Source organism: Silurus aristotelis (genome assembly GCF_946808225.1).
Source record: "Silurus aristotelis genome assembly, chromosome: 18".
Classification (NCBI taxonomy): domain Eukaryota; kingdom Metazoa; phylum Chordata; class Actinopteri; order Siluriformes; family Siluridae; genus Silurus; species Silurus aristotelis.
Window position 1 is genome coordinate 20,791,551 of NC_139591.1, and position 23,918 is coordinate 20,815,468.

Genomic DNA, 23,918 nt, shown 5'->3' on the forward strand with positions numbered 1-23,918 from the left:
GGAAAATTCCATATTCATAAGTAAAAGTGGGTTCAATGTAGACCAAATTGTTCCCATTTTATTAATGACTTCAAAATGTATGTAAAACTATTGGAAGAAACAAAAAAGAAATGAAAACATGTAATGCTCTGAAAGCATTGAAATATATTAAATATATTTCATTGAACATTGAAATATATGTAATATTAAAAAAAAAAAATTCTCTGGAAGTAAGTGTAAATTTGACATAAGTATGTAATACCTTTAAAAAAAAAGAAATTGTCCTCTTGTCCCCTTTAGAGGCTTTACGACTTTAATAATAAATATATATACTTTAATAAACCTATTTATTGTTTAAGCAAAAATTTTCATACACAAATATAAATCGCAGTGTGTCAATCCCGTTTTGGCGGTGTTTTGTCTGGAAATTCAATCCTACCTTTACACTAAGCAACACCAAAAGACGGTCACTGCGTCATGTATTTAATAATTTAGCAGTTTCTATCACATGTTACTCTAGTTTCTTTCTGGCACTGTTGTGTATATTTTTAAGTTAAATATAAAATAATTGTCTTCTTTATCCCCTTTGTCTTCTTTAGGGTGTGTGGGTTGGCTGTCTGTCTCCCTATATATCTCTACAATATGGTTATCTGATGAGAAGGTCATGAGTTCAAATCCCACCACCACCAAGATACCACTGCTGGACCCCTGAACAAAGCCCTTAACCCTGAACTGCTTAGTTGCATGATCAAAATAAATGTAAGTTGCTTAAGTAAGTCCACTAAAGGTGGTAGAGCATTTTCACATTTCTCCCAAACTCTGGAATAGTCTTCCTGACAGTGTTCGGGGCTCAGACACACTCACCCAGTTTAGGTGCAGATTAAAAACATACCTTTTTAGCAAAGCCTACACATAACATGCGTCTCACATTATAACCTTGTGCTCCAGAACATCTGATCACATGCATATTATCAACTTGTGCTGTTAATATTATGAACAGCAGCTACGCTAATTCCTCTCCACTGCTTCTCTTTCTCTCCCCATCCTGAGGCTTCCTGAGGTTTGGCCAGCTCCAGTCATGTCCCACCTCGTGAAGATTATGGACTTTAAAGAAGTAGATGCCGAACTCGCAAACATCCTGAACCATCTAGAGACGTACCAGTGCCAATTGGATCCAACTACATGTCTGGAGTGTTTAAAGGTTCTGGCATGGAGAAGCTGATGCTGGATCTGTGAGGATCACAAATGTTGAGCTCAGTAGCTCCTATTTTTATACCAAAAACTGTTGAAAGAACATTTACTTATAATCTTGTACTCCAGTGCTCATGTTAGTTCTCTTTCCAGTGTTCTGTATTGTTGAAAGATTTATGATCAAACTCTTGATGTCACCCAAATGAGGATGGGTTCCCCTTTTGAGTCTGGTTCCTCTCAAGGTTTCTTCCTCATTACATCTGAGGGAGTTTTTCCTTGCCACAGTCGCCACGGCTGCTCATCAGGGATAAATACACATCATTCACCTTGACTGTTGATTTCTGTAAAGCTGCTTTGAGACAATGTCTGTTGTAAAAAGCGCTATAGAAATAAACTTGACTTGACTTGACTTGACTTGACTTGACTTTGGATAAAGGTATCTGCCAAATGCCGTGTATGTAAATATACTTCATTTGGAGAAACCGAGATTTTAATAAAAAAAAATCGGTCTTTGTTTTTCCCCAGACAACACTGGTGACCACACAGGTGTATAAAATGCCTTACTATATTGTATCATAACAACTAGAAGGCCCACACCTGTTCCAGTATGGCAGGGCTGCTGTGCATAAAGAAGGCTCCTTGAAGACACAATTTGCTGATGTTGGAGTGGAAGAACTGGAGTGAACACCTTTTAGATAAAATGGAACACCAACGACACCCCGCTATGTTCCAAAATCTAGAGGAAAGTCTTTTTGAAAAGTGGAGGTTATTCTGACAGAAAAAAAAGTGGGTTAAATACCGGTACCCTGTTGGCTAACGATACATGTGGCGGTCATTGGTAACCTGGGTCTCGACCGATTCGGTATGAAATTCTGAGCCGCATATTTGATTTGGCACATGTTCTATGCTGGAGGTCCTTTCTAACACAACTCTCCACATTTATCCCGGCTTGGGACCGGCACTTAGAGTGCAACCCTAATGGCTGGGTTATAGATAGAACTTTATTGTCATTGACATTAAATGTACAGCATGTCATATATAAGTGGATGAATGTACATCAAATAAATATGAGGCTACGGCAGTAAAAGAAATGTGCAGAAGTTGTTGAGTACAATAGATAAATGTAAGGGCCCTGGGCAGTGTAAAAATGTGGGAGCTGGTGAACAAGTAGACTAAGAATATATAAACATATACATGAACATGTATGAGAAGTTATATTTGTAAGGCACAAAATGTACAGAGAGTGTGGGATATAAAAATATACAGTATGGTACAAAAGTTATACACAATGTGTATATACAAATGATATATATATATATATGAGGATAATCTGGAATATACAATAAATTATATACATGCTAATTGAATAAAATACTAATAATTGTCCAGAATAAAAGATAATGTGCAGAGTGGATTCATCTTTGGGTTGCTCTCAAGGCTCCTTTCTCTGTATCTGGCTGCAAATTATGGATAAATTTATACATTTTATACACACATCCGGCATTTATAGATTTCTGTGAAGCTGCTTTGTGACTATATCCATTGTTCAACGCTTTATACGACTAAAATAATTGTTTCTCAGATGTTCCATGATAAAGGCAATGTAGAGAATAATGTTTATTGACCTCAATCTCGAGAGACTGAGTGGGAAAGGAAACCTGAGGTACCAAAACACATCAGTCCCGGCCAATGTATTTATGCAAGTACAGCTTGAAATTAATCATGGAGTTCTTCAATGGCACTGAAGTGGGTTCTCAGTAGCAACAACAAGTCAACATACAGCGAGGAGGTGGAGCGGCTTGCAGACTGGTGCAGAGACAACAATCTGTCTATTAATGTGGAACAAAACAAAGAGAGGATTGTTAGTTTAAGGTGGTGATCGGGTTTTGCTGCACGTCAACGGCTCCAAATTCTTTGGTGTACATGTTCTGTTTTTTCGTGAGTTCCTTAAAGTTATAAAAAGGCTGGCTTGACTCATGTTCTTTTGTTTGAATTTGAACCTAAAATGCAAAGGACCGGGCACAAGTCCATGCAAATACATTCATTTAAGACTGACATTGTGTTTTCCAGCCAAGCAGCATAAGAACACATTATAATTATCGTTCCTTGTGGCCGCGGTGATAATATTATCCTTCCTACATTTAATGTCTTGTTCACCTGGAAAATCTTATTATAATATCTATTTTTGCAAATCATTTGGTCCTGTTTTTTTATTTTTTATATTTCAGTCTTACTATGTACATATATCCACAGATCCAATCATTATAGTGTCCTCCCAAATTTGTAGGTAGTTAGTGTGTTTTATTTCACAGGAAGTGAAGTATGTACACTAGTATAAATGAAATTAATATTGTATACAGAAATTTGTGTTTGCATGAAAAGTAGTGCAAAAAAAAAAAAAGTATATGTATATATTATATTATATATCAGGTTGGTCACCAAGTCTTAAGCAGGTAAAATGTGCACATTTTCACTAAATTTGACCAAAGATTGCATAAAACTTTTATGTGAATTCAGACAGTTGAATAAAAAGAAGACAATTCTAGCTTAACAACATGAATTTACAGTGCTGTGATAAAAGCTGGTGAAGGAGTAATGCTGGAATGCTGTACACTTTATAGAGTATACATTTGTTGCCATCTGCTGGATATACTGTAGAACTGGATTTGAACCCTATACCATATACATGGAGAGGACAGTCCTCATGCACATATAAATAAAATATAAATAAAAGATTTCAAATGTTTCATCTTTATTTAAAATCATTCCACTGCAGACTAGGAAATATTCCAGTCGTCTAGACATCACATTTTGGCTCTTGTCAAACTCGCTTATATTTTAAAGCTTGCCCATTTTTCTGCTTCCAACACACCAAATTTAAGGACAAAAGGTTCAGCTGCTGCCTAATAAATAAATCCCACCCACTAACAGGTGCTATGATGAAGAGATAATCAGTGTTAATTACTTCACCACTCATGATGTTATAAAATTGTGGGAATCAAATCATTGCAGTTTTTTTTTTTTTTTTTTTACAATAAAGTCCATGAAAACTCTCAGTATCAATAGACAGGCCAGAGCTTAAACCAATAAACCAAGTACTTCCAAAACAACAGAAGGTTCATATAAACAGGTAGAAATCAAACATGGTATTCATCATTATTTCCAGCATTTTTAAAGGTCAAACGAAAATAAGCTGTGCGGCACTGCCCTCTGGTGGCATGGTGCTGAAAGTTCCCAGAAGGATGGGACACATGCTGATGAATTCATTCATGGAAATAAAAGGAAATGACATATTTAGCTAAAAAAAAAAAAAAAAACAACTCTAAGAAATTTATGTTTGCTGAATATTCAACTCCTCCCCTTTTATTTTAGCCATTCAAATTAGTACTAGTGGTTTATTTCCGAGAGTTCACACTAAATACAGTATATTAAACATATTACACCTTTATTATCCACCTATGTTCAATAAATATCTCAGAGTTTGCTGTGAAAGTGTTGGAGCTAAAATAAAAGGTCAAATCAGATCGATTTTGGTTTAAAAAGTATCAAGAAACGTTTGTGAAGCTTCGAGGTCCAGGTCTAAGAGTTTTTTTTTTCAGGAGTGGAGTCTGAAGAAGGTTCTAAGAAGATCAGTTAAGCATTGAACAATCTTAAGAGGTAAAGGAGGATAGATAAGGCTAAATATGAGCAGAAAATTGAGGAGAACTGGTTTCATGGTGAAAATATATTTTCTTACAGAACAATGGGTCAAAGCACCATGTAAATACTGCTAATCAATGGCTTGGAAAAAAAAAGTTATTGTTTTGGAATGGATAAGCTTCAGAATTGGTATCAACTTATATTCTTAATCTAATTTGGCAAAACTGGAGAAAATGTGCATTGAAGAATAGAAGAGAATGTCAGAATCTAGCACACTGAGACACTAATTGCTGCTTAAATAGGTTTATGTCCTGGTATCACCAAGTTGCCACTATTAGGGGCTCATGAGCAAGGCCCTTAACCCTCAGTGCTCCAGGGGCACTGTATCATGGCTGACCCTGCACTCTGACCTCAGCTTCCTAACATCACTGGAAAATGTGAAGAAGAAAGATTTTCACTGTGCCGTAAAAATACATGTGACAAGTATAAACTTTTCCTTTACTTTAAATACTAAATTTCATATTAATAACCTTATTTGTTCTCATTTAAATAATCTCCATTCATTCTGTACAAACAGGAAATGCAGAGGATTCTGAATTCACCTTCGGACAAATGTCATTACACTGAATATACTCTCAGTCGGGTACGAGAACCACCACCCTGGAAAAGTTGCATATTAATCATTATAATGAACCTGTTGTTTTCCAATATTCAGAATATGTTCACATTATTGCAATGAAATGTTTTTTTCGCATTGCCATGTTAATCTATTTTCACTTAGTTCAACATTTTCCTGCATATTTTCTACAATAATTCTTTGTTTGCTGTCCAATATCTCCACTAATGATTTCTCATGAAGACTACAAAGCAAAAACCATCAAGATACGGTTTGGTAAAGCTGGTGTGGATAAACTCAGGTGGTCTGCACAGAGCCATGACCTCAATCCAACCTCTGGGATGAACTGAGACCACACCAAAGCAAAACAAAATCCAAATGCAAAACCTTCTCGGAAACTGTGGCTGTAATTAAAAGACTAATTCCGTTCTAATTCCAGTGGCTTTGGAGTGGGATTTTTAACAATGTGGTGTGATGGTCCACATACTTTTGGCAAACCTGTGGGATGTTGCTGGAAAAGTTCTGGTGAGTCAGAAAAGAAGTTCATGCTTCTTTTGTTTTTAAGACAATTATACACCAATCAGGCATAACATTATGACCACTGACATCTGAAGTAAATAACATTGATTAGTTCCTCATCATGGCAGCTGTAGGTGGGTGGGATTTATTAGATTAGATTAAAATTTATTGTCATTGTGCAATGGCCAATGAAATGCAGTTAACATCTAACCAGAAGTTGATAAGTGGCCTGGTTCATAATAAATAACAGTAATATAAATAGGGCATGAGGTCATGGGGAATAACGTTGATTAATTTAATTAATATTATATATTTATATATATATATATATATATATATATATATATATATATATATATATATATATATATATATATATATATATATATATATATATATATTTATATATACATATGACACATCACTAAAATTAGGCAGCAAGTGTAAATTTTTTACTCAACGTTGATGCGTTAGAAGCAGGAAAAATGGGCAAGGGTAAGGATTTGAGCGAATTTGACAAGGGCCAAACTGTGATGGCTAGACGACTGGATCAGGGCATCTCCAAAACTGTAGCTCTTTTGGGTTGTTCCTGGTCTGCAGTGGTCAGTATCTGGTCCAAAGGGGTAGTGTGATGCTTTGGGCAATGTTCTGCTGAGAAATTTTGGGTCCATGTGGATGTTACACGTATCAACTACCTAGATGGCTGTGGCCTTTTTTAGCAGGATAATGTGCCCTGTCTTCCTGATAATGGTTCAGGAATGGTTTGAGGAGCGACAGCAAGTTTGAGGTTAAACAAGTCCGATCCATGGAGGCCTACTTTGCGACTTACTTAACAGGACTTGAAGGATCTGCTGCTAACATTTCTGTCAGATACCGCAACACACCAATGCCTCAATAGATCCGGGCTGTTTTGGCAGCAATAGATCGGTATATATAAAGCTTTCTCTTATTAAACTAGCCACTAATAACCATATCCTAATGGGACATCAGATAAACACACATGACCTTACTATAAAATGAAACAAAACAACACCAACGGACGAATAATCACCAGAATCTCTATGTGCGTCATAAAAATTGCACAATAAATATGTTTATTATGTATTTTTGTGACAAGGTTTCCTTTAACACTCTCATTCTTCTGGGAAATAATTCATTGGTTAGCTATTAAATCTTAACAGCTTCATCACCTCTATTTTACAGTGAAGGTTTTATTCCATTTTATTCAGCTATTCGCCCCTCAGGGAGAGATCTTGTGTAAACTGCAGATAACAGCACATGTAACCTTTGTTATGTTTTTCTCAAAAGGTGTATAACTACCTTCCTTCTCATCATACTGTAGATGTCAGTTCCTTATTGTGAGTTCAGTTCCTTATTGTGATTCCGTAAAAACTCCTTACTTCCTTTAAGACAGTTTTTGTCAGGCTAATAAATACACTTCTAATGCTGGACTGTGTTGTGGCTAAATATACTGCGCAGTTCCAATGTGAATCTCTTTTTATTTATTTGCTTCGGAACAGATTGTGTGGCTTTTGGGTGCTTAGAGAAAGGACACCAAACCAAAGACCGAACCAATAGAATCGCTTGATTCTTACATGCTAGTTTCATCATTCAGGCTACCGCGCTAGTCATGTCCTCCCTAAGTAGCTAAACTGCACTTCCTTCTAGAGCTTGTTTGCTGTTCATTGTCTTCACTAATAATTTCTCACGAATTTTAGAAAGCACACACCATAAAGACACAGTTTGCCAAAGCTGGTGTGAACAAACTCCAGTGGTCTACACAGAGTCCTGACCACAACCCTACCACTGGGATGAACTGAGACCTCACCAAAGCTCTCGTGCCTGTATGAACAAAATCCCAACAATCCAAAATCAAATGCAAAACCTCTCTGGAAGTGTGGTTAAATTTAAATCCAATGGGTTTGGTAATGTGATTTTGAATAAAGCAAAGAGGAATCGCTTGATATTTGTGTTTAAAAAAACCTTAGTATCCTAGTATGTTACACAGGGCCACGTTAGATTAAGCGAACAGGAAAATAATAGTAAAAGTTCATCCTACATGCAACAGTGAGTCATGAAACAGGTGTCTATACTGGGGCCAGAGACAACTGTGTTCTTGCCATAGTACCCAGTGAAATAGTCAAAATACGTATGTGATAAGGCTTTGGAAGTGTATGCATATATAGACACAGGAATCTCTGTCATCTTTTCTACTGAGGCACTAGCAAGATGGTTGAATGTCCAAGGTAGAAAGACTGACATGATGTTGAGCACAATGAACTGTAAGGAATGAGTAAAAAGCTATTTGCTCACTGACTCTCACTGTAACTAATTTCCAAAGATATTATACAAAAAGAGTATCTCAGTCTGAAAATTAAACAACAGCACAACACCAGAGGTGGAAAGAGTAATAAAATATTCTTCTCAAGTACTCTTTTTTAATAAATTTTTACTTAAGAACAAGTAAAGCTCCTTCCACAGTCCTCTCCTCAAAGCCATACCAACCCATCACCTCCTCATCACTTCTGTTCCATTCATCAATATGTCCATTAAAGTCTGTCCCAATCCTTCTTTCCTAGGTACACCTTCTACCCCTTTATCTAACTCACTCCAGAATTTTTTTCTTCTTCTCACAGCCCACTTGTGGAGCATAGGTACTGATGACATTTATCATCACCCCTTCAACTTCCAGCTTCACGTTCATCAACCTATCAGAAACTCTCTTCACCTCTACTACACTCTTACTAAACTCTTCCTTCACGATCACCCTCTACACCATTTCTCTTTCCATCCACACCATGATAGAACAGTTTAAACCCACCTCCAATGCTCCTGTCCTTACTCCCTTTTCACTTGGTCTCCTGAAAACACAAAATGTCTACCTTTCTCCTCTCCATCATATTAGACACCTCTCTCTCTTTACCAGTCATAGTATCAACATTTAAAGTACCAACCCAATCCTCCACTGCTGTGACCTTCTGGTGAGTCTTCGATGGCCTCAGTCTAATGCTGAATGTGCTCTGGTAGTCTTGCATGCAGGGGTTGTGACGCGTTGTCAAGAATACTAAGAAGTTTCCTCTTAGACGTCCTCTCAGACACCTCAAATCAAATACAATTTTATTTGTCACATACACATACATACAAAGTACGGCATGCAGTGAAATACCTCAACCAGAGACTCCATATCCACTTCCATGGCAGAGCCTGCTTTCTTAATAGGCTTGTCTGTTGGCATCGGATGTCTTCACCCTAATACCCCAAGCACACTACAGCTGTCACGTATCTGTTCCCTGTCATTCCTCCCACTCACCACCAGAGTGCACCACGGCTACCAAGACTGTCTCATTGGACTACAGTTCCCAGAAGCCCCTGCCGGAGAACTAATAACAGACTCCTCCCAGTTCCTTGCAGGAGGACTATTAATGGGACACAGTTACTAACACATTGCTGTGTATTGACTATATAATGAATTGTATGTTTTGACTACTCTCCTTAATAAAGTTTGCAATCGGATCCTCCTTTGTCACACCAAGTCAACCCGGTTACAACAGCGTAACAACAACGCTGACAAAAACATAGAGAAAGAACATCTGCAGCATGGTTCTGCAGACATTAAAGGACCTGAGTCTCCTGAAGAAGTACAGTCAACTCTGACCGTGTAAATATCTCACACTTATCTTTTTTTGTAAATGTACACAACTCAGAAGTCACTAAAAGATTAAAAACAATTCTTCATACTAGATGAATAAAACAGGTTAGGCTGTTACAGTTAACTTCGGTTATAAACTCTATTAAAAAAAATATATATAAAAATATACAACTTTATTGTCATTGCATTGTACATGTACACAGCAACAAAATGCAGTTTGGCATCTACCAGAAGTGCAAAAAGTTGCAATCGTGCGAATAGTGAAGATAAATATGTAGCATATTTACAGCATGTGATATATATGTAAGCATATGTACAGCGAATAAATATAAAGGTTATAACGGTGCAGAGACGTGTGGACATCATTAAGAAGTACATATAGATGTTCTAAGGCTATGGCATTGAAGAGCAAATGTGCAAGCTAAATAATTAATGCTTATTCATATAGCACACAGCCACAAATTCATACAAAACAGTGTTAATTGAGGAAATGAGTTTATTTTTTATAGTATTTTTCACAATGGACATTGTCTCAAGTTATAGAATTTAAGAATTAAGCAGGATTAGGTGTGTTTATCCCTGGTGACTGTGGCAAGTAAAACCTCTCTTAGATGTTATGAGGAAGAAACCTTGAGAGGAACCAGACTCAAATGAGGAACCCAACTAACATGAACACCGGAGTGTGTGTTATAAGTAATGTCCTTTCTACAGTCTCATACAGTCAGTTGATGTTGTGGAAGTGGGAGCTACTGAGCAACTCATAAAATAACTCAACGTCTGAAATCATCATAGATCCAACACCAATTCTTCCAGAACAGAGCCTTTAACATTTAAAGAAGTCCAATGTCCAAACTCTACATGAAGCAGGATCCAAATGGTGCTGATACATCTCTAGATGGTTCAGGACGTTTGCGGGGTCAGCATCTACTCTTTAAAGGTCCATATTCTTCATGATGTGGGATACCCCATTTAATCCTTAGAAAGAATACAGAAGGATAATTTAATGACTTCATGACCCAATTAGTCACTGACTGGGAAACACATGGCCATACTTGTGCTTTTCATGAGCGTGGATTGAGAAACTATTTGTTCAGGTAAATATTTGTAGTGTTGCTTAGATGAAGTGATTCACAGGTCAAAAATGTTAATGCTTAGAAACCAGTAATCACAAAAAAACTAAACAGAAAATGTATCTAATATAAACATATAAAGTAGTTTAATATTAGAGTTGAATGTTTAATTTTGATTGGTCAGAAGCTGTTAATTTGTTGTTCATAACAGATGTTCTGGCAATAGTGCTGGCTGTCAGGATTAGCAAAATGTCTGATAGACGGACGGACGGACGGACGGACGGACGGACGGACGGACGGACGGACAGACAGACAGACAGACAGACAGACAGACAGACAGACAGACAGACAGACAGACAGATAGATAGCTAGATAGATAGATAGATAGATAGATAGATAGATAGATAGATAGATAGATAGATAGATAGATAGATAGATAGATGCAGTTTAACATCTACCAGAAGTGTAAATTGTAGCAATTGTGTATACTTACAAGCGCAGTAAATATTTAGCGCAGTAAATATATAATAACAGATGGTACATCTGAGCAAAATGGAAAATGCTTCACACACACAGATTTCAAATCCGGATGATCCTACACCCTGTAGCCAGAGGTTGTCAAGAGAACAAAACAGGCTCAGAAGGATGGATGTGCACTCTTTATATCATTGGAGGCATTTTTCGGGTCATGATGTTGGCAATCTTCGTCCGAGTGTGTTAAGTTGACTTATTGCACAGCATTAGCATCCGATTGAGATTCGTTCCTCATCAGATGTCAGGTATAGCTCCAAAATGAAAGCATGCAACAACTGTATCTACGGAATTGAAATCAAAATCCATAGATAAACTATATAGACAAAAAATTGATATGTGTTTTTTATTTAAACTTTCTATGCAATATTTAATCCACATTTGCTGTTATAATAACTTTAATCACTCCTCTGTGAGGATGTTCTAGGTTTTGGAGTGTGATTGTAGTGCTTGCGAGTAAACTTGCAACCAATGCAATGCATAAGCAATACTTATTAAGCAAGTTCCCACAGGACGTTGCCTGAGTGTTTCCTTCTCCTATTAAAATAATCAGAGCTCAGGCCAATCTGCAACATTGTGTTGTGTACTGGCCTGCTCTCAAACTTGTACAATCTATCCTTCTAGGTTTCTACTCTTAGTAAATAAAGGAAACATAGCCAAAAGGAACGAAGCGTAAATGTCCATTTATACAGACATGATTATCTTTTTTTTTATTATTAAAAACATGATTCATGCCACAATGGAGCCTTTTTTATCCTTAGGAAATTCATCAGGAAAATGTAAATAATATACAGCATGTAATGCACTAAGGCAATGTTTCAAAACCTTTTTTGCGCCACGGACCGGTTTAATGTGAGACAATATTTTCATGGACTGGCCTTCAATGTGTGTCGGATAAATACATCAAAATAAAATGATATGACCGGCATAGAAACTGGTATTTTCTAAAAATAATAATAAACGTGAATCCACTCTGTTGTTTTTTGTTCATTTTGCTCGCTTGGGGGTTTTAATTTAGCGGTAATGTATTACGTGTTAGCGGCTGGAGCAGCCCCTTTAAGGAGGTAGCGGATGGAGGTAAGACATGTGACCGAGGCATCATGACATGCATCAAGAGTAGGTCATAGACAGATGTGGTGGAGGGAATCCGGTAATTTTCCAAAATAAAACATCATTCAGAATCAGATAAATAAAACGGAAATAATGTAAGTTATGTATTCTTTCTGTGCGGCCCGGTACCAATTGACCCACGGACCGGTGCCGGTCTGCAGCCCAGGGGTTGGGGACCACTGCTTTAAGGCCTATTCTTTCTGAGTAGTGGTAGCTCATTGGTTAAGATGTTCAGAATAGTGATGTGCATCTCAATAACTGAGGCTGATGCGATTCATATCTCGATGCATGGCCAACCATATGATACATAGATATATATAAAACAAAATGATTCACCCCTATTACAATGCAGTGTGATCCAATTTCAATTTAATTTAACACAATATGATTCAAGTGAAAAAAATATATATGATGCTATGCAACTCAAGATGGTACTGATAGTTAACTTTTATTTCTTTGGTTCAGACTGACAGCAAATCATCAATTTAGTTAAGTAAAATTCTAACGCATAGCCCTTTTGTAGTGCAAAAAAGTAAAGAAAAAAGATGAAATGCCAAATGCTGGAAATATATATATATATTATATTATATATATATATTATATATATATATATATATATATATAAAAGCGATTAATTAATTCAAAAAGTGATTTTAATTTGTTAAATGTGTATTAAAAGTTACACAAAAATTTTAACACACAGTTAAGAATTTAGACTGATTTAAAACCATAAGCACCAGGACCAAAAGACAGACGCCAACAGTCTGGAGGTACCTAAGGAATAAAAACGTAAAAAAATATGACCGAACAGTTTTCCTGCTTTGAAGCTTGTGCCTAGCAACATGCCTTTCCTTGTCATCAAAACAGTTTCATTTGTTTTCAACCAGGTACATGTCTTTTTTATGGGTGAAATTTGTCGAAAGTTTCAATGTAATTTAAAAAACGAAAGCAGTCGTGTATACACTGGCGTCTCTAGTTTCCTAACTGGAGGTGTCTGCTTTTGAGATGTTGAGACAAGTTTTCTTTTTAGAGGAGGTCTTGTTAATGTATTATGAAACGGTTGCAGTTAAAGCAGAAGCTCTAAACATAAAGTACTGCTGCTTGCAGTCTTGACAAAAGAAGTTGCTCAAACGTACTTCAGTTGGTCAAAGATTAATTATGGGTAAAGTGGTATTAGTTTTAAACCCTTTCTGATTCTGAACTACACAACAGCTACTGTCCATATTTTAACTGTACATTCGAACACAAGCAAACTTTCTACCCCACAACACATTTTTATTAGGGGGCAGTGGTGGACAATAACTAAGTAAATGTAATTTGTTACTGTACTTAATTAGCTTTTTTACGTATCTGTACTTTACTGAAGTATTTCCGTTTGGGAGACTTTTACTTCACTACATTTCAAAGTCAAATATCTCTTTTTATTCATCTACATTTAGCGAAATGAATCGTTCCTTTGATTTATAAAGATAAAAACTTAACTGGTCAAACACGCAGCAATCCACCAATCAGGGTCGAGCATGTGTTTTGTTTTAAACTTGTTTTGATTGGCGCTTGGTGTATCTACTCATCACCAACATACAGTTCAGCGTCAGTTCAACAGCAAGCAGAACATTTAGAGAGGAATAAATAATGAAAGAAACTCGAACTCGCCACAACACCTGTGGGCTCATTTGCGCATTTTTTTCATATTAATAAAACTTTAATATAAGTTCTATTTTGCTTTGAGTATCTCTATTATAATGTAGGTACCTGGTTTGTGTATGTCTTACACCCCTGTTAGGGGCCCAAACACGAGAGACAGATGATCCACTGTGGTGACCCCTAATGGGAACAATTATATATAATTTTTCTTGTACTTTGAAGCTCTATGGGAATTCATAAAAAAAGACAAAAAATTATCTACAATCAATTATAAAGCAGATGTGCATCATTTAGTGGCTTTCAATTGTTAGTGTTTTAATGTAAAACACAGTTCTGTTTCTCTGCATGGTTGTGGAGGATATTATTTACTTCCAATAATTTCTGTAGTTGTAGCAAATCTGGTTCAGGAATACTGGGATTTGGAAGTCTGGAATACAGTACACCATGGCTGGGACAGTGGTCTACCACAAGGAAACATGCACAAACAGTGCTGATAACAAGCCAGATGGTCAAGCTCCTCTTTAGTATGGAGAAGGTGGTGTCCATAGTAAAATGTTATTTAAAAAAAATTTATTTGTCTGACCACAGAACAGTTGTCCATTTAGCCTCAGTACATTTTTGGCCCAGAGATAACGGGATAACGGGATAACGCATGCCTTCTTCTTTGCATTATAGAAACTTAACCTGCATTTGTGGGTGACATGGAAAACTGTAGTTTCTGGAGTTTTTAATGAGTACATGCAGTCATTTTTATTACAGATTTTTTGCTGTTTTAAATGCAGTGCCATCTGAGGGCCCAACGATCTTGGGCGTCCAATGTTGATTTTCGCCCTTATCACTTCTCAAGAAATTCTTTTAAATTTTAGATGATATTGTTTATTGTAAACGATGAGATATGTTTTGCAATTGTATGTTGAGGAACATTATTCTGAAATTGTCTAACAATGTGTAGACACAGTCTTTCACAGATTGGTGAAGCTCTGCACATCTTGACTTCTGAGAGACTAATAATAATAATAATTAGTTGCAAAATGTTTCTCAATCTGTTTAATTTTAATAACACTTACTTTTTCCAGACATTTGTTGCCCCATGTCAAGTCAAGTCAAGTCAAGTTTATTTGTATAGCGCTTTTCACAACAGACATTGTCTCAAAGCAGCTTTACAGAAAACAACAGTGAAGGTGAATGGTGTGCGTTTGTCCCTGATGAGCAGCCGTGGCGACAGTGGCAAGGAAAAACTCCCTTAGATGATATGAGGAAGAAACCTTGAGAGGAACCAGACTCAAAGGGGAACCCATCCTCATATGGGTGACATCAAAAGTTTGGTCATAAATCTTTCAACAATACAGAACAATTTGTGATCATCATAGATCCAGCATCAGCTTCTCCATGCCAGGGCCTTTAAACACTCGGCATCTACTTCTCCATGATCATCCATAGGTCCATAATCTTCACGAGGTGGGACGTGACTGGAGCTGGCCAAACCTCAGGAAGCCTCGGGATGGGGAGAGAAAGAGAAGCAGTGGAGAGGAATTAGCGTAGCTGCTGTTCATGATATTAACAGCACAAGTTGATAATGTGCATGTGATCAGATGTTCTGGAGCACAAGGTTGTGATGTGATGTGTGTGATGTGTGTTATGTGTAGGCTTTGCTAAAAAGATATGTTTTTAATCTGCACTTAAACTGGGAGAGTGTATCTGAACCCCGAACACTGTCAGGAAGACTATTCCAGAGTTTAGGAGCTAAATGTGAAAATGCTCTACCGCCTTTAGTGGACTTTGCTATTCTAGGAACTACTAGAAGCCCAGAGTTTTGAGATCTCAGGGAGCGTGACGGATTGTAGCGTGTTAAGAGACTGGATAGATACATGGGAGCCAAACCATTTAGTGCTTTATAAGTGAGTAGCAGTAGTTTGTAGTCTATTCGAAACTTAATAGGAAGCCAATGTAGGGACGATAAGATTGGGGTTATATGATCGTATTTTCTTGACCTAGTAAGAACTCTTGCTGCGGCATTCTGAACTAACTGAAGCTCAACTTTTTTGAGATATGTTTCAGCCGTTAAATTTCCTCAGATTATACATTTGATATGCTTTTTATTGTAAATAAAATATGGCTTTTAAGAGTTGAAAAACACTGCATTTTGTTTATATTTACATTTTACACAGTGTCCCAACTTATTTGGAATTAGAGTTGTATAATGATGAAGTCTGACAGGGCTCTCACAGTGTCTCAACTCAAACTGCCCTGCTTGTGGTTCTCTGTTGAAACGCAGTATTGTGACAATGTATTGACCCAAGAATGTCAAATGTTCATCATGAAGCAATGGTGTGTTTGTCAAAAAACTGCATTGACCACAAGTATACAATTTTCCCTTTGAGAATAATGTGTGTGGTGGAAATCTCTTAAATAATAGTCTCAGGTTCGAGTAGAATCAAATAGAGCAAAGTTTATTATAAAGAAAGAGTAAAGCGGAATGTCTGTTACACAGAGACACACTGTGAGTGAGGAAAGAGATACCTTCTCTTCTCTCACTCTTGCTTATATTACTCTTCACTCCTTCCCACACGTTCTAAAAATGGAAATGTTCTTTACTGGTGTTGATTGTTCAAAAACAGAGGACTGGAATGAAGATATGGGTTTCTGTTGTTAGACTCAAAAGTGAGAAAAGAGGAATTTCAGATATACATGACATTCACAAAGTATGACTGAATATGATTAAAAGTTTTTCATTACATGTGCAAAAATGACTCATATGGCTGATTATATACAGTCACAGTGAAATCTGTTAGCTAGTTTCTAGATGCAATTACAGGATTAGCAGAGGTGCACACTTGGCTTAATTTGGCAACACGTTTGATAGCTTCTGCTTTGAGCCTGACTTCCTCCCATGCTGTGGCTCACAAAGAGAAGTATTTGTCATGTTATGTTAAATGTAGGCTCAACATTAACAAGATCACCTATTCATCGATCCAACCATCCATCCATCCATCCATCCATCCATCCATCCATCCATCCATCCATCCATCCATCCATCCATCCATCAATCCATCCACCAGAATGGGGCATTTGAGGGTTTTGAGGGTGTGCAATTTTTTCCAATTCTTTTTTAATTAGCTGAGAGAAGAGAGAAAGAAAAAGAGAAAGAGCGAGTGTGAGTAACTCCCATGAGGAAGATAAAGACAGTTTGGACAAGATATCATGGTCTGCCACAATATTCAGGACAGTGAATGATCTTAAACATCTGTGTGTTTCTGATTATGTTTTTATGCATTATTATCTGTTTACATTTATTTCATAGTCATTTCATATTCATATTCAAATATTTCATATTTATTTTCATATTTTCATTTAATATATATTTCATGCTAAGAGAGAGAGAGAGAGAGAGAGAGAGAGAGAGAGAGAGATAGAGAAAGAGAGAAAGATATAGAGGCTGGTATAAAAAACAACTGTTTAAAGCAGCAATAACATAAGTGATAACAGGAACAATTCAATTTTTTTAATGGATTTTCAACAAACAATTACAAGCAGTTAAAATAATGACAGGCCAAATTCCAATTTAAAGTTATCACAATGTCAATACGGATCACTGTACCACTGTTAATTATTTTCCTGTAACCACACACTCTCAAGGGATTTCCTCGCATATCAGTTAAGGAAGTCTGGTTTAAGGAATTTTAATTTTTTTGAGGATTTCCATATTTACCCAGTACATATGTAATGAAAAAAAAAGCAAAAAAAAAAAAAAAAAAGCAAAAATCACAGTGTAGCTTTATTTTATGGATTGTTCCCAGTTTTTCCTATTTTTTTTATCTAGGTTTTAAGAACCTCATGCTATTCCAGCAGATATTAGATTTGAAATTACATTTGACAAGACCTAATTTTATACCTGCTTGCATGTTATTGAGGTTTAGCAAAAGGAAAGCTTTTTTTGTATTGATCACCAAATAAAACTAAGCCTTTTTTCCATTGGAATTCCTTGAAATGTTTTTTGGTTTGCTCTGACTGCTGAAGCTGTGGTTTGCAAACAGCTTGCTGTACCGTTAGATCAGGTGAAAACTGAACATCAATCTGCCATCACTAAGAATAGAACAAACCAAGATTGACAAAAGGACAAGAAGAAAATGTATCAGAAAAAGTACCAAGAAACCTACAACAGCATTACAGGTGCTGGAGGAATAAATAAGAAGTACTTTTATATATATGTAATTATGTTTGGGCTATGGAGTAGAACAGAAGCCTTTTCTGCTCGAAATAAAAGCACCTACGCTCTTTCAAAGGAACTAAGACCCTGAAACCATGTGGTAAAATGTAGAATGGTTTGGTAAGACCAATGGGCAGAAAAAGAAGAATTAGCAAAGATTTTGCACAAAAACAAGCCTTATGAGCTACGGAAACCGGCAATCATGCATGGTGATGAAACACGGTGGTGGGAGTATAAACACCTCATTGGTGTTATTTAGTGTTAGTGTCTAGACATATGCAACCTGAATATTATTAGTTTTTCTTTCTTTTTCGTTTTTTTTATTCTCCAGAAAGAGCATAGCAGTTCAAGTTTTCCACATGCAACCAAGTGTTTCATCTATTATTTAGAAATACATGCAATGTTTGGCTTACACAATCCCTGGGAAAACACAATAAAGGCTATCAAGTACAGTATCAGATCAAATACACTGTATTTCCTTCTAAAAGTTAATCAGTCACATTCTTAACAGCGCCACTGCCATAAAACACTACAGACCTCTTAAACTGCTTCTTTATATAATGTCTAAAGGATCAAATAAATATTGAGCAATATTACATCAATAACGTGGACATATCTCATGACCCTAATGGTTTGATAACAAATAATTTGGTCAATTAAAAAGGTCTGCAGATTAGAGGAAGGAGGAAACACCTCCGTGAGAAATGTAAGAAATGTTCAGCCCATCAGCGTGATGAGATGCGCTGCAGTGTATATAAAGACCCCCTGTACTTCCACAAACCAACTCATCTCAGCAGCAAAGAGGCAAACACACAGGTGAGTGTTTATATGGTCATGGTCTGCATTTTAGGTTTGATTCATCAAACTAGATTCTGAAATTTACTGCAAAATTAAATCAGTTTATTCTGTATTGCCATTTTACACATTTTAGCAATGGAGTATTTTTTGTCACAATTTATTTATTTAATTTTTTTTGCCTAAATGCAATATAAAGAAGAAGAAAGAAAGAGAGAAAAGTAAGAATATAAAGACTTGAACAACTGGATTTTGAAACATCTTTAAGAAATTAGAATTAGAATGTTGAATTGCTATTTGAGAAAATGGAATTACAAATATAGAGCACAAATCTTTACATTTATCAATATAAACATACAAAACTTTGCTTTTATCTTTAAATGTTTTACTTATGAATCATTAAAGATTACTTAAAATAATTAGGCAAAATAATGAAGCAATATTATAAATTAAATCACTGAATTATTGAAATAAAAAACACTCTAAGAAATCATTTTGTATTAATTAGACTTAAATAAAAAAATCCATATCAATTCGGATTATTCATAACTGGTTCCATTTATTTTATTTTATAATAATAATAATAATAATAATAATAATAATAATAATAAAGTTGTTAGAGAAGGTAGGAACTCTATAACACTAACTCCAGCCTTTACTCCAACCTTTATAAGTTTTTTCTTTTATTTTACATTGCATCTATATGTGTTCACATTATATGTCTTACTGATTTAATATTGCTGTTTTGGCAGTTTATGTATCTGCCATTAGTATAAAAAAAAGCTCAGCATTTAAATAAATTATGTGTAAACTCAAATACAAATGAATAATTTCTGGAATATGCTTATCATACACGCAATATTCTCAATGCCTCATGAATCAGATTTACTCTGACCACAAATACAAACACACCAAATCCTATCTGACCTGCAAATCAGTGAGACTGAACATGATTATCAGATTATTAATAATTAATGAATAATAAAATTAACTAATAAATATTTAATAATAATGAATAATGAATTAATTTAAGGCGGAAAAATGTGACAGTATATTCCAAGATATTGAAAAATATACTACATTCATAGGAAACTCTAATTAATGTGAATAATTATTGTTTTTGAAAGCAATAAAATATATATACATTACTATTATTCTTAGATTATTTATAGACCTGAGCAGTTGAGTATCAAGGGCCCAGGATTGCCTGCTTAGAATAGCTGGGATTTAAACTCAAGACCTTTAGAAGTCCAACATCTTATCAACTAAGCCACGACTACCAATCAGTCATTAGAGTATTTCACATATGAACAGGATCAGACATTTATAATCAGACTAACAAAGAGATGTAACTCACACTGACAAACACTCACAAGCTGCAGGATCACACAGCTTTCAGTTGTTTGTTTTTTTTACTTAAATAAGCTTTTCTTTTATTATAGGTTGATATTTATGTCTTTTTTTTCTCACTGCAGATTAGAAGAAGACTAAATTCATGACATTGCTCTGAACTGTGGTGTGTGTGTGTGTGTGTGTGCACCTGTGCTTCAGACATGAATCTCTTGCCATCTGTAGTGGTGTTGGGGCTGTGCTGCACGCTCAGCTCTCTGACGGTATCAGGTGAGTTTAAACAAGAGACATTTCAGAAACCCTGAGAAGATGTTTGTACAGTAGATACAAAGATAACAATAAAGCTGAGCTTTTTAAGAAGGGTCATGGGTTAATTTCTTTCACCTGGATCTTTTTGCAATCCAATTACATCAACCAGGCATAACATTGTAAATAACAATGATGATCTCTTCATCATGGCATCCGTTAGTTGGGTGGGATTTATTAGGCAGCAAGTGGAGATTTTTTTCTTAAACTCGACGTGTTAGAAGCAGGAAAAATGGACAAGCATAAGGATTTGAGACGACTGGGTTGGAGCATCTCCAAAACTGCAGCTTTTGTGGGCTGTTCCCGTTCTGCAGTGGTCAGTATCTATCAAAAGTGGTCCAAGGAGGGAACAGTGGGGGACCTGGTGACAGGGTCATTCATGGCCGAGGCTTATTGATAAACGTGAAGGTCCTTATTTACAGTCCAATCCAAAAGATGAGCTTCTGTAGCCCAAATTGCTGAAGATAATACTGTTAATGCTCAATGGGTCAGGACTGTTTTGCCAGCAAAAGGGGGACCAACACAATACTAGGCAGGTGGTCATAACGTTATGCCTGGTCAGTATATAATTCCAGCAACACAACTCATTAAATTTTGTGTAAGGAGGCAGTTGAACTGAAAAATCGTTGAATGTCAAAATTGTTGTAGTTTCATCACACCGTAGAGGAACCTCAGAAACATTTGCATGAACTTCAGAGTTACTTATTTCACAAGATTCCCTTTTTCTGCATTTCACTGGCCCTGTACATGCGCTCTGCACACTGACAATAACGATGAATCTAACCTAATCTAATCTAATTTTAAACAACAAAAATGGATGAGATTAGGTATGTACTTAAAACAAATCTGACCTTTTTTTCAATGCAGTCCACATGGCGTGTGCGTGCATTTCAATAGAACTTGAAATTTCATTTAAAAGAAATTGAAAGAAATTTAGACATAGGGCAGAATCATGAATATTATTTATTCTTATTATTTATTTTTTATATTTAATTTTTTATATTATTTACTATTCAAAAAGTTTCTTTAAAAATTGTAAATATAATAATAATAATAATAATAATAATAATAATAATAATAATAATAATAATGATGAAGATGATGATGACTATATAGTGGGCATGTTTTTAAGACTATAGACGGGAATGTAAACAAGTTTATCTCTTATATTGAAATCTTTAAAGAGACAGGAGGAAGTCAGTGGTTTATGTCCCACTATAAAAGATATCGTTTGAGTTTTCATTCTCGTCGAATTTGCACAAAAACAAAAAACAAAAAAAACCCCACAATTTGCCTTCATGTCAAACCTCCAGGGAAAGCGTAATACACTGGGGAAAATCTTATGGGTCATTTTATGAGGTTAAATGACCCATAAGTCATTGATGCTTCTGCTAGAGGTGATGTATGTTGGTGGTGCAGTAAAAGGAGATCTATAAGAACTGTGTTCATTGGGTGTTTTGCTTTAGTAACCACATTCATTGTATAAAACTCCTGTCTGTGATTCCTGTCAGAGTTTCTATATAATATTGAAGGTTTCTATAGCTGTGGTGTCGTCATAATGGTATTAAAAAGTTGATTGATTTGGATAGAACCCAACTAAAGGCCTGGGTGTGAAATGCATGGCCCGGCACTGGTAAATGGATCGGCCCAATTAATTGTGTGAGAGTTTTTGTGAGGTGTGAAAATGTCATCTCAACATAACGTCTTAAAAGTGAAGTTTTCTGTGTCCTGACCTTCGTTCTGTGTATTTTGAATCTGAATGTGATTTTGCTCTGCTGTGTATTTGTACAGGATCTGAAGAGACCGGTTTGAGCAAGTCTTTCATTCTGGATACCATCAAAGAAGCCAAGCAAATTGTAGACGACTCTTATTTGTACTCTCGTCAAAAGTGAGTCAACCCTTTTTTAACCACATCGGTTTAGAGTATTAAAATTATTTGTGATGATCACAAATTGTTCTGTATTGTTGAAAGATTTATGACCAAACTCTTGATGTCACCCATATGAGGATGGGTTCCCCTTTGAGTCTGGTTCCTCTCAAGGTTTCTTCCTCATATCATCTAAGGGAGTTTTTCCTTGCCACTGTCGCCACGGCTGCTCATCAGGGACAAACGCACACCATTCACCTTCACTGTTGTTTTCTGTAAAGCTGCTTTGAGACAATGTCTGTTGTGAAAAGCGCTATACAAATAAACTTGACTTGACTTGACTTGACTTGACTATTAGAGCAGAGAATGTTAACGCATTGTTGTTTATCTAAGAATCAGCTTAAAAAGTAAACAGGTAAATCAGGTAAAACAGTAAACACAGAACCACAGCTGGAATGCAACACGACAAAATCAGTGTTTGGACAGTAACGAAGTAAATGTAATTCGTTACAGTACATAAGTAACTTTTTCATGTATCTGTACTTTACTAAAGTATTTTTATTTGGGGAGACTTTTACTTTAACTTCACTATATTTTAAAGTCGAATATCTTTTTTACTCAAACACATTTTGCAAAATCAGTCATTGCTATTTATTTATGAGCGGATAAAAACTTAACTGATCAAACAGAACAGAAGTAAAATTTTTTCTGTGCATGTGTTTGAACAGGAGCCTTGACAGGGTGCGCAAGGCCGATTTTATCAAGCCGTCAGATATCCTGCGTCTGATGAAGCAGCCGAAACGGAAGGCGCGTGAAGCTGTGAGGGCTGCGGATTACCTGGAGCAGACGTTGAGGCTCATCTCAGAGAAAACACACCATGCACACAAGAGGTCGATCAACGCCACAGGTCTGACACTAACACACACACACACAAGACACTGAAACATATCTTTATAAGGTTTTAAAATCAAAACCTGACTCTCCACAACAGTGGTTAGAAAGGACTAACACATAGACAGCTCACATAGCAGCATATCACGATTGGAGAAAAGAGCTATCAGCCCTCTTTTGCATACACGAGCTCACAGATGCAAGTGAAAGCAGGAATCTTAGCCATAAAAGGCTATAGCATTATTGCAATTTAAATGCTGTTCTAAATATTTGGAAAAGACCCTGTATATGATGTAATTATGATACAAACCCTGCAAATAAATCTCCAGTTGTCATTAAGATTGTTACAGATGTACAGGATTTTTTACTCATCCATATATAATGCATGTCTATTTGTCCGTTCTCTTTTAGCACTGCTTAGTCATGAAGACCTTGAGATGATCGCCCGTCTGACTGGCTGTCATGCTCAAACCCAGCCACCTCCATGCCGAACGACACCAGATCTTAACAAATATCGTACAGCCACCAGTGTCTGCAACAACCAGTGAGAGACA

The 23,918-nt window shown here is 36.2% G+C and overlaps 1 protein-coding gene across 2 annotated transcripts in view; it reads left to right on the plus strand.

Annotated features, from left to right (window-relative positions):
- LOC310741155 (eosinophil peroxidase-like) overlaps positions 1–23,918 on the plus strand; it is a 152,605-nt gene that overhangs the window by 119,006 nt on the left and 9,681 nt on the right. The window contains exons 1-5 of one of the 2 annotated variants that reach the window (XM_083568703.1): positions 18,846–18,971; positions 20,426–20,570; positions 22,398–22,494; positions 23,202–23,380; positions 23,776–23,908. In XM_083568703.1, coding sequence (XP_083424829.1) covers positions 20,504–20,570; positions 22,398–22,494; positions 23,202–23,380; positions 23,776–23,908 — 476 coding nt within the window. In that variant the 5' untranslated portion in view covers positions 18,846–18,971; positions 20,426–20,503. Of the gene's footprint in view, positions 1–18,845; positions 18,972–20,422; positions 20,571–22,397; positions 22,495–23,201; positions 23,381–23,775; positions 23,909–23,918 lie in introns of those variants that run through there. The other variant, XM_083568704.1, reaches the window with a different exon arrangement.